This window comes from Scyliorhinus torazame, chromosome 29, assembly GCF_047496885.1.
Source record: "Scyliorhinus torazame isolate Kashiwa2021f chromosome 29, sScyTor2.1, whole genome shotgun sequence".
Lineage (NCBI taxonomy): Eukaryota > Metazoa > Chordata > Chondrichthyes > Carcharhiniformes > Scyliorhinidae > Scyliorhinus > Scyliorhinus torazame.
The window spans coordinates 9617708-9629808 of record NC_092735.1 but is presented as its reverse complement, the minus strand read 5'-3'; the positions used below and the strand labels follow the sequence as shown (position 1 = coordinate 9629808).

The following is a 12101-nucleotide window of genomic DNA, read 5'->3' as shown; positions in this document are numbered from 1 at the left end:
TCCTCGGGTGGATGTAGCTGTTACAAGGGGGCATAACTATAAGGTTCGGGGTGGGAGATATAGGAGGGATGTCCGGGGTAGGTTCTTTACTCAGAGGGTGGTGAGGGTGTGGAATGGACTGCCTGCTGTGATAGTGGAGTCGGACACTTCAGGAACTTCCAAGCGGTTATTGGATAGGCACATGGAGCACACCAGAATGACAGGGAGTGGGATAGCTTGATCTTGGTTTCGGACAACATCGAGGGCCGAAGGGCCTGTTCTGTGCTGTACTGTTCTATGTTCTATAACATTGAAGAAGTATTTAAATGTGCACTTGCGATGGCAATGGGCCAAGTGCTGGAAAACGGGATTAGAACACTGAGGCGGTTGTTTTTGACCGGCGCAGACGCTATGGGTCGAAGGGCCTTTTCTGTGCTGCAGACCTCTCTGAGGGAATGGGGCCTAATTAAAGTGTTCTTTCGGACTGTCGGTGCAGACTCGATCAGCCAAATGGCTTCCCCTGCACTGTCGGGATTCTATGGTTCTAACTGCAAAAAGTTAGAGATGGTGAAATTGGGGGCGCAGAATAGAATTGTGTGCTGCAATATTTCCTAACCTGTACTCTTTCCTGACTTCCAGAGGCATAAAGAATACGTGAAGATGTTCAAGGAAAGACAAGAAGCTTTAGGTAACTTTCATCGTCCAATGTGATTGAGCTGGCTGGATGGTATTACAATCCCGTATTACAATCCCAGTCCGGACCCCAACAGAGGCTAAGCCACTGGACCGAAAGTTTATTTTAAGACGATGTTGCGTCCCAGGAGTTATTACGTGAAGAAAGAGGGCTTGGTTACCTTTAAAAGTGAAACTTTATTATGAACACAATATTAAACTTTTTAACTTCACGCCCAAAAAGAACAGCTTACAATTACTCCTTAAACATGACTGCTCAATTTCCCATAAAACAGCAAGAAAACAAACGTACAGCTCTCAATTGATCTTAAAATCAGCATGGCATGGAGTAATACTTTCTTTATAAAACAGATTTGGCTTTGGTTAGAACCCCTTCAGTCTCTGCTTGAATGTCTTCACCTGCCGTGTTTCAGCTTCTTCCCTGTCCCCAGACAAGACTGCCCTGCTTTAAATATCATTCTTTTATAACTATGCTACTGTGGAAGAATTGTGGACTCGATGTCAGGCAGATCAGACTTCACCTCTTCAGACTCCCAAAGCCTTCTCCAAAACTAACCAGCTGCATTCCTTGGCTCCACCCAGCAATGACACAATCTCCCCCAGCTGAAAAACAAATGAACTCTGCAGACTGAAAGTACATTAACTCTCCAGGGACTTTCCCCAGTTAAACCACAGTGCATTAGCCCGGACTGCAAACCACATTCCTTTGGTCAGTTTCACCTTCTGGCCCCTAGAAGCTCCCAGGCCTTTCCAAAACAACATCCTTTATAAAAACATGGCCACTGCAGTCAAGCACACTATAGCCCCAGGATTTTAACCCTTAAATTGTCCCAATATTTAGAAGCCAATATTCCTTAAATCCTAAAATCCTCCATTCGTCGCAGAGGTTAAACATCTAATTTATTTTGCAGTTGAGGGACATTTTCTTCATAAGTTTTGGGGTTTAAAAGAAACTCTCAATACCGGCCACCCTTTAGCCACAGTTATGTGACCTCCCAACATCCACACGCTGTGTTCTGACCGTTACGGCTCATCATTCGGGCATGGGTCAGACTGGAGCAGCAAGACTGAAATCTCCTCAACTTTACTGCCCTTTTCTCCTGAGCCTTGACCGATGCCTGGTTCTACAGGCCCCACCTCCTGTCTCCTGACTTCTCTATCTCCATAATATTTCAGGTAGGAGATCTTGACCTGGTCTTCTTTGAAGGAAGTACCCCCCACACACACACACATCACCAGTACCAATTTCACCAGCCCCTGAGTGTCAGCGTTTTCACTGATATGCTCCACCCGCGGTCGCGCCTTCAATATCTTGTCCATAAAGATACGGTCGCCATAGTCCCAGATGACCATAGGATGCTTTCCCCTTTGAGGGGGGTGGGAGGGGAGAGCTGACTGGTGGTGATTTAACCTGAGGTTCACCCATACCTCAGGCGAGGGGCAAAGTTGAGAAGGCAAGGCCTTCATGAATAACCTCAGCCGGTAATTGTCCGTACTGATCTGGGCAGGTTGGGCGAGTGGGCAAATCAATGGCAGATGCAGTATAATTTGGATAAGCGTGAGGTTATTCACTTTGGAAGCAAAAACAGGAATGCAGATTACTACCTGAATGGTTATAAATTGGGAGAGGGGAGTGTGCAGTGGGACCTGGGTGTCCTTGTGCACCAGTTGCTGAAGGTAAGCATGCAGGTACAGCAGGCGGTAAAGAAGGCTAATGGTATGTTGGCCTTCATTGCAAGAGGTTTCGAGTATAGAAGCAGGGATGTGTTGCTGCAATTATACAGGGCCTTGGTGAGGCCACACTTGGAGTATTGTTTGCAGTTTTGGTCTCCTCTGAGGAAGGATGTTCTTGCTCTCGAGGGAGTGCAGCGAAGGTTTACCAGACTGATTCCAGGGATGGCGGGACTGTCATACGAGGAGAGATTGACTAGGTTGGGATTGTTCTCGCTGGAGGGAACTCCAAACACTAAGGGCAATTTTTGGACACCAAGGGCAATTTATCATGGCCAATCCACCTAACCTTTGGACTGTGGGAGGAAACCGGAGCACCCGGAGGAAACCCACGCACACACGGGGAGGATGTGCAGACTCCGCACAGACAGTGACCCAAGCCGGAATCGAGCCTGGGACCCTGGAGCTGTGAAGCAATTGTGCTATCCACAATGCTACCATATCTGCCGAAATGGTTTACCCCGAATCATCAGACTGTGACCCCTGGTTCTGGACACCCACACCATTGGTAACATCTTCCCTGCATCTACCCTGTCCAGTCTTGTTAGAATTTTATAAGTCTCTATGAGATCCCCCCCCCTCATCCTTCTAAATTTGGAGTACAGTCCCAGTCTACTCAACCTCTCCTCGTAATCCAACCCCTTCAACTCTGGGGTTAACCTAGTGAATCTCCTCTGCACACCCTCCAGTGCCAGTACATCCTTTCTCCAGTAAGGAGACCAAAACTGAACATAATACTCCAGGTGTGGCCTCACCAACACCCTATACAATTGCAGCATAACCTCCCTAGTCTTAAACTCCAACCCTCTAGCAATGAAAGACAAAATTCCATTCGCCTTCTTAATCACCTGTAGCACCTGTAAACCAACTTTTTGTGACTCGTGCACCAGCACACCCAGGTCTCTCTGCACAGCAGCATGTTTTAATATTTTATCGTTTAAATAATAATCCCTTTTGCTGTTATTCCTACCAAAATGGATAACCTCACATTTGTCAACATTGTATTCCATCTGGCAGACCCTAGCGCATTCACTTAGCCTATCCAAATCCCTCTGCAGACTTCCAGTATCCTCTGCACTTTTTGCTTTACCACTCATCTTAGTGTCGTTTGCAAACTTGGACACACTGCCCTTGGTCCCCAACTCCAAATCATCTATGTAGCCAATAGCGCCAAGCGATCTATCATCGGCAAACGAGAAAGTTGGCGGCACCCCCGATGGTGCGGCACTCCCTCAGTACTGCAGCCTAGATTTTGGGTGGGACTTGAAGCAACAGCCCTCCGACTCATTATAGACAAGAGTCCGATTATTCGCTCAGGCTGGCATCTTGCTCACACAAGACCGGGGGCCTCCTGGTCAGTGCTGCTCACGTCGACATGAGGAATGACTGCATTGTTTCCTGTTCACTTACAGAGGAAGCTGACGAGTTAGACCAGCTGGCAACATCCAAGATGGAGTGCGTTCAGTACGACCATCCAAACCACACCGTTACCGTGACAACCGTCAGCAGTTTAGATTTGACCGCTGCCAATTTGTTCAATCTGGGGGCAAACCAGGTGAGTACACGGTTGAAGGATAAAACCGCGTGCGCGTGAATACACCGGATGTACGGGGCAGAGACGAGCCCGTCAGCCCGTGCCAGTGTTCACACTCCATTTGGGCCGTCTCCCATCGTTCCTCATCCAAATCTACCGTCTTAATCCTCTGTCAGAGAGCCCCTGCAGTGCCGAAGGAGGCCATTCGGTCCATCGGGTCTGCACCGGCCCTTCTCTATCCCCATAACCCCACCTAACCTTTTGGACACTGAGATGCCCTCAATTACGACTCCGGAGAGAAGATTGATAATTCAAAGGCTTTAATTACCAGAGAACCAGACAGCTGCCGAGATGTCCCCGGGTGGAACAAACAAGGGGACATAAATTTAAGGTGAAAGGTGGAAGATATAGGAGGGATATCAGAGGTAGGTTCTTTACCCAGAGAGTAGTGGGGGCATGGAATGCACTGCCTGTGGAAGTAGTTGAGTCGGAAACATTAGGGACCTTCAAGCAGCTATTGGATAGGTACATGGATTACGGTAAAATGATATAGTGTAGATTTATTTGTTCCTAAGGGCAGCACGATAGCATTGTGGATAGCACAATTGCTTCACAGCTCCAGGGTCGATTCCGGCTTGGGTCACTCTCTGTGCGGAGTCTGCACATCCTCCCCGTGTGTGCGTGGGTTTCCTCCGGGTGCTCCGGATTCCTCCCACAGTCCAAAGATGTGCAGGTTAGGTGGATTGGCCATGATAAATTGCCCTTAGTGTCCAAAATTGCCCTTAGTGTTGGGTGGAGGTGTTGACTTTGGGTAGGGTGCTCTTTCCAAGAGCCAGTGCGGACTCAATGGGCCAAATGGCCTCCTTCTGCACTAAATTCAATGATAATCTATGATTAATCTAGGACAAAGGTTCGGCACAACGTGGGTCGAAGGGCCTGTTCTGTGCTGTATTTTTCTATGTTCCATGTTCTAAGTGCTCACTGCACACTACCCACTGAACGTAACCTTATATACAGTTCCCTGGGGGGCCCCCAGGGTTCCAAACCCGGTCTTAAAGGGGCCTACGCATTAAAGGTACATGTGTATACAGATCTCATTCATCACAGACACTTGAGGGGCAATTTGGCATGGCCAATCCACCTAACCTAAATCTTTGGTTTGGACTTTGGGAGGAAACCGGAGCACCCGGAGGAAACCCACGGAGACACGGGGAGGAAGTGCAGACTCCGCCCAGCCAATCACCTGAGGTCGGAATTGAACCCGGATCCCTGGAGCTGTGAGGCAACAGTGCTAACCACTGTGCCACCGTCCCCTCCCCCTCAGGATTGCCCAGTGTCCCTTTAAATCCATCTTCACTTTTCACTTTGACCTCTCCCTGTGGTAGCGAGTTCCACATTCTGAATACACTCTTTAGATGAAGTATTCTGAATTCCCTATTGGACTCCGCAGTGATTATCTTATATTGGCGGCCTCCAGTTCTGCTCTTCCCCACAAGAAGCAGCATTCTCTCTGCATCCAAAGCTCATTAAAGATCTCCGTCAGGTCACCCCACAGCCGCCTTTCTTTTTTTTTCCCCAAGCGAGAAGACCCCCAGCCTGTCGATCCTTTCCTGATCTGTGTACCCCACGCATTTCTGGCGCTGCTTTCGTAAACCTTCTCTGCACCCTCCCCAGTGCCCCTCGACTCTTTTTATAATCTGGTGACCTGCACTGTTATGTGTCGCCAGCTGTTCGATGCAGGTTTACATAGCTTCCCTATTTTTCAAATCTATCCCTCTAGAAATAAAGCCCGAGTGCTTTGTTTGTCTTTTTATAGCCTTGGCAGCCTGTAGCGCTACTTTTAGTAAGTGCCGTCATTGTATTCGATGGGCACAGCGAAGTGTCACTAAGCTGCAAGGTATCTTATCTGACAGAAATTCCTAACGTATCAAAAATAGAGTTTGGCGACTATTTTCGCGGAAGGTAAAAGTCCCCGCTTCAGAACATTTGTTGCCAAAATTCTTTTTTTTCCACCCTTTTTTAAAAAAAAATAATTTAGAGTATCCAATTCTTTTCCGATTAAGGAGCAATTTAGCGTGGCCAATTCACCTAATCTGCACATCTTTGGGTTGTGGGGGTGAGACCCACGCAGATACGGGGAGAATATGCAAAGTCTGCACAGTGACCCGGGGCCAGGATCGAACCCGGGTCCTCAGCGCCGTGAGGCAGCAGTGCAAACCACTGCGCCACCGTGCTGTCCCTTTAAGAAGTGTCTTAAAGACGGAGAGTGAGGTATAGACACGAGGGTTCTGAGACTGCATTCCAGAGTTTAAGGCTTACCTCTCGTCCTTTAACACGCTCCTCAGTACCTCCTTGAATAAGCTTCTTGTCAGCTGACTTGCATCTAATGTAACTACTTTATCCTGCCTCAATTTCTTTCTGAAATGGAGCTAATCTTAAAAGCACGATAGCACAGTGGTTAGCACCGTTGTTTAACAGCGCCACTGACCCGGGTTCGTTTCCAGCTTGGGCCACTTATTGCGTGGAATCTGAAAGTTCTCCCCGTGCCTGCGTGGGTTTCCTCCGGGAGCTCCGGTTTCCTCCCACAAGTCCCGAAAGATGTGCTGTTAGGCGAATTGGACAGCCTGAATTCTCCCTCTATGTACCCGAACAGGCGCTGGAATTTGCCGACTAGGGGCTTTTCACAGTAACTTCATTGCAGTGTCAATGTAAGCCTACTTGTGACAATAATAAAGATTATTATTAGCAATTTGGCTTCTTGAAGCACAAAATTGAAGACTTTACTTTGAGTTGCTGGAGATTATGATTCAATTCTTGCCGTTTCCAGTAACTGCATGCTAAGAGTTGGAGCCTGCAAATGTGATTTTGTCCTCATGCCGTCAAAAAGGAATAAGTGGATTTTTTTTTTGTTGTTGTTGATCTTTGAAGCCCGAAGACATTGAGCAAGCACCGATGGTGAAGAATGATGATGTGGGTGAAGAGCTGTCTGTGCAAAGAGAAACTCCTCTTCCAAGGAGAGGAGCTGAACCCATAATGTCTGCAAGGTAGGAAAACTTAGAATGGGTAGCAGCAATGGCAAATCTTCAGATAGCAGAGATTACAAAATCAATATGTTCCTCCCCTTTCAGATAGAAAATAATTCCGGGCAGCACGGTGGCGCAGTGGCTAGCACTGCTGCCTCATGGCGCCGTGGACCCGGATTCGATCCTGGCCCTGGGTCAGAATGGGGTACTTTAAAACTTATTTTGAAAAAAGAAAAAAATTCAGACAGAATTGAAACTTCAAAGGTGGAGCACGTATTAAAAATTAGAATTATTGGCCAGCACGGTTAGCACTGCTACATCACGGCGCCGAGGTCTCAGGTTGGATCCCGGCCCTGGGTCACTGTCCGTGTGGAGTTTGCACCATCTCCCCGTGTTTGCGTGGGTTTCGCCCCCACAAGCCAAAGATGTGCAGGGGAGGTGGATTGGCCACGCTAAATTGCCCCTTAATTGGAAAAATGAATTGGGTACTCTAAATTTTTTTTTTTTTAAATGAGTATTATAAAACAATAATTATAAAACAATCAAAGTAAGGTGGTTCGAACGGCAAATGAGATGTAAGAAAAAGGCTCTAAATAATATAAACGTTGGTGCTTTAATCATTAAATAATCAGCGGACCACTTTGGGATGAGGAGGGAGTCTTATTATGGAAAATCAACATATGAATGAACCATTAAATATTTAATGTCATCCAGCCCCTCCCTCATCCCTCACAATTGCCAGTGGAAGTGTGAACAAAATTGTCCCAGTGGAGGATATGGAGCAACTGATGGAAGTAACTCTTTAGAACCTTGTAGAAGAAAGGTTGGTCCTCCAGAAATGATCAGAAGTGAGAAGTTGATGAACTGGGGGAGGTGGGGGTTGCTGACGTTGGGGGAAAATGCAAGCATTGTATAAGAAGACATTCGAAAATTTGCAGACTGGTCCGTTAAGCAGGAAATGAACATCATCAGATATAAATGAACTTCAGTAGGAATAATAGAAACAATTCCTGAGCTGAATGGGTCGCAGAGCAAAGAAGGGGTAAAGGTGAATAACTCACAGCCCGTTGCAGGCTAGCAAATCAATGAAAAATGCAAGAAAAATAAAATAGGTGTTGATTTCTGGTGGTGGTGTGATATGATACAGATCACTCTGGGAGTCCGGGTTCCTGTGGTAAGCTTTTCTCTTAAAGGGGCAGTTTAGCGTGGCCAATCCACCTCCCCTGCACATCTTTGGATTGTGAGGGTGAGACCCACGCAGACACGGGGAGAATGTGCAAACTCCACACGGACAGTGACCCGGGGCAAGAAACAAACCCGGGTCCTCGGCGCTGTGAGGCAGCAGTGCTAACCACTGCGCCACCGTGCCGCCTTGTAACTGTGGTAACCTGCATTCTCCCATGCATGTTGTACTCCGGAGCTCTGGATAGTGATGGGTATTCTGTCCATCACCTGGCAGACCAGGAATCTCTCCTGTTCTTGCCGCCTGCCATCGACACGTGCAGGAAGTTGACACTCATCATGTTTGGGTTATGTCACTGCAAACAGGGAAAGACAATTTTCCCCATTTGTGAAAATCAGTGATGAAGGGCCGTCGATTTAAAATTATCACAGAGAAATTAGGAGAAATATATTTACTTGTTGGATTTCTGGAGCCTGGTAAATTATCATAGAATTATAGAATGGTTACAGCACAGAAGGAGGTCATTTTGCCCGTCCAGACCATGCCTGCACCCTACAAAAATAGGGCGGCACAGTGGTTAGCACTGCTGCCTTACAGTGCCGGGGACCTGGGTTCAATTCCGACCTTGGGTGCCTGTGTGGAGTTTGAACGTTCTCCCCGTGTCTGCGTGCGTTTCCTCCGGATGCTCCGGTTTCCTCCTACAGTCCAAAGATACGTCAGATGGATTGGCCATGATAAACTGCCCCTTGGTGTCCAAAGGGTTAACTGGGGCAATTTGGTTACGGGGTAGGGTGCGGGCATGAGCCTAGGTAGAATGCTCTTTCAGAGGGACGTGTAGACTTGATGGACCGAGTGGCCTCCTTTTGAATTGTAGGGATTGTCTGATTCTTCCATGATTCTAAGAAGAACTTATCCAGTCCCACTGCGCCTCCCTTTCCCTACCAACCTGCAAATCCTTTTATGCTTCTTCCGTTCCTTTTGTAAGCCACGATTGCATCTGCCATCAACCACATTCTCAGACAACGCGCCAAATCTTAACCACGCTGTGTATTAAAAACAGTAACCTTTGGTTCTTTTGCCAGACTCTTTAAGCCTGTGTCTCTCCTGGAAACTCTTTCTCCTCTGTCAAAACCCTTCATATCGTGATCTTTAACCACATTAGCAATAAAGAAATAACTTTACAGCTAATTGTTGCAACAGGTCTTAAATAAAAGAAGAAACCTTAACTTACTTCCTGAACCTGCCACTACATTTGAATGAAGCAAACCAATATATATCAAATACCACTCCTGAATAAAGTTAACAACCAAGGTTTCACTTACTTTTCTCTGTGCAGATTCTTTGGAGAGAGAACCTTTTAGGATCAAACGTCTGTTCAGATACAGTTCTGGGACCTACAGACCTGGCTCCTCCCATTAACTATATCATCCGTACCCAAAGCACAAGGCATTCTTTTGTCTCTTCTTACAAGATGTCCCTTGACTTGTTTAGCCGGATCAAACATTATCTGCACCCCAGCGGTCATTCAAACCTAAACAATATTCTATTAGCTGGCTATCTGTAAACGAGTAAATGGTTCTCAAGATCTATTAGCAGAGCATTTCACCTGCAAATCATTGATTACCTCACTTTTATGACACCTTAATCACTGCTCTAGCAGTGATACTGCCTGTTTGCATCTTAACCCAGGTTTTAATAGAATTACTGCAAAAAAATATAAAATGACAATTTTTTACACCCTCTTTGTTTTCCAGAATCTCTTCGCTGACATCTGCCCTGCACTCAAATGTGAAAAATCCGAAGGGGAAGAAGTGGAAAGGTTCTCACGATCAGGTCAAAAAACCCCTGAAAGGCAAGACATCAAAAGCACAGAGAAGAAAAAGGACGGGGAAACCAGGAGGGGAGTGCTGAACCACAGAAAGCCTGGTCCCCCGGCCATTATCGTCCTCTGAATAATGCGGCCCTTTATAATACCACTGTTGGAGCTGAATGATCCATCATCCTACATCTCTTTACAATCAGGGGTGCGGTGTTGGTGGAATTTCATTGTGAGATTACCTTAAGTGGAAGGTGCTCAAGTCATGCTAACTTGTTTTAGGAAGATACTGGGGACTAATAAGTAATGCTGCCCCCCCCCCCCCCCCCCCCCCCCCCAGCGATAGTTTGTTTTGGGACTTCTTGCTTCTAAGACAGGACCGTTGCATCTGATCTTCTGCTGAGCTTGAATGTTCTCCAAACTGCAGAATTCTTCAGATTGCACCAATCTTCATTGTCCACCCTGTACGTCTGGGATGTGCAAAATCTGTAATGACAGTTCACGCACCTCTTACAGGTGCCTGGGCACCCCTTGGAATGGTTACACACAAACAGAAAAGTCGGATGAGGACGGCAATTTGGCCCACATAGCCTTCCTGACCCGTCCCAAATTATGAGTGTCCTGATGCGAGCCCCAACGTACCCTTACCACTGGCGGCAAGTCCTGAAATGCACCCTTATTTCCCCCAAATCCTCCTGAAATATTCTGCAGTACCGTTAACGATACCGTTATATGATACTTTCAATTTCATTTTGTGTATTTTTTATATAAATTTAGAGTACCCAATTAATTTTGTCCAATTAAGGACCAATTTAGCGTGGCCAATCCACCTACCCTGCCAATCTTTGGGTTGTGGGGGCGAAACCCACGCAGCCACGGGGAGAATGTGCAAACTCCACACAGACAGTGACCCAGAGCCGGGATCGAACCTGGGACACCGGTGCCGCCAGACAGCAGTGCTAGCCACCGTGCCGCCCCTCGAATTTCCTTTTCTAAACATGCATTGATCCAGCCCAGAAGGCCAGAATTGAACCTGAATCTCGGCAACCATTATTGTGCCGATGTGGAGATGGTATCTATTCTCTCATTCTTGTCTCAGACTCGAGAGTTTAGTATGCGCACCCCTTACCCTGCTGCCCGTCGGGCAAGCTGTATTGCTTGCCTTGCCCCCGAACTGTTCTTGTTATTTCAAGCTATTGGCAAACTTTTGTTCCTACTCTCGGTAAAGATGTTTATTGCCCTGGCGGAAAAGAAATAAGCTGCTGCTTTTGAACCATTGCATCTTGGAGAATGTGCCTCACGTCTGACGTTGCTGGTGCCTCCCATGTCAGCTGGCAGACCTTTGCATCTGGACAGCTGGACGGCCAGTACGACATTGATTCTCTGGCTGCATTGCTGAAGAATAAAAGCAAGATGTGCGAAGGTGTCTTGAAAGTAGAGTGTCTCAAAGTAAGCCTTTTACTCAATCAACTGATATGCCTTGCTATGATTACTGCTTACTTCTCATTTATAGAAAACTTGCTCAGGGCAAGGTTTATATGGAATTACAGACACAAAAATTGATTTAGCTGTGCCAGCCTGATAAGGATCCATTAAATCCCTACATTTTTGTTTGAATGTTGAACTTTCTTTGGGATGAGGGGGCGTTGTGGTATTGTCACTGGGCTAGTAATCCAGAGACCCAGAATATTATGTGGTCCCAGGTTCAAATCCAACCACTGAGTTGGTGAAAGATGACCATTGTCGATTGTCATCAAGATCTGGTTCACTAACGTCCTTTAGGGAAGGAAATCTGCCGTCCTTACCCGGTCTGGCCTACATGTGACTCCAGACCCACCGCAATGTGCTTGACTCTTAACTGCCTCCTCAAAGGCAATAAATGCTGTGCCCACGTCCCACGAACGAACAAAATGCTTCACAATGAATTATTTCCCCACTATCGCCGCCCAGTTTTGCACCAAGTCCTATTTGCAGCTCGTCCTCACCGGTAAAACCTACCCGAGTGCCTATTTTAACTGCAAGAATTTGAGTGGGGCAATTGTCTTTTTTTTTTAAAAACCTGGTCTTCCCTCCCATTCGAGGGACATTGGTATGTAATCCAGGTACACTCCAGTGCTGCACTGCTGAAGATGAGACATCAAA

At 46.8% G+C, this 12101-nt stretch overlaps 1 protein-coding gene across 2 annotated transcripts in view; it reads left to right on the top strand.

The window, feature by feature from the left end:
* The window catches only part of nol12 (nucleolar protein 12), a 69676-nt gene extending 59408 nt beyond the window's left edge, over positions 1-10268 (top strand). Inside the window, exons 3-6 of one of the 2 annotated variants that reach the window (XM_072492029.1) lie at positions 619-667; positions 3816-3958; positions 6866-6981; positions 9898-10268. In XM_072492029.1, coding sequence (XP_072348130.1) covers positions 619-667; positions 3816-3958; positions 6866-6981; positions 9898-10054 — 465 coding nt within the window. In that variant the 3' untranslated portion in view covers positions 10055-10268. The remainder of the gene's footprint in view (positions 1-618; positions 668-3815; positions 3959-6865; positions 6982-9897) is intronic. The other variant, XM_072492030.1, reaches the window with a different exon arrangement.
* Positions 10269-12101: the final 1833 nt, after the last annotated feature.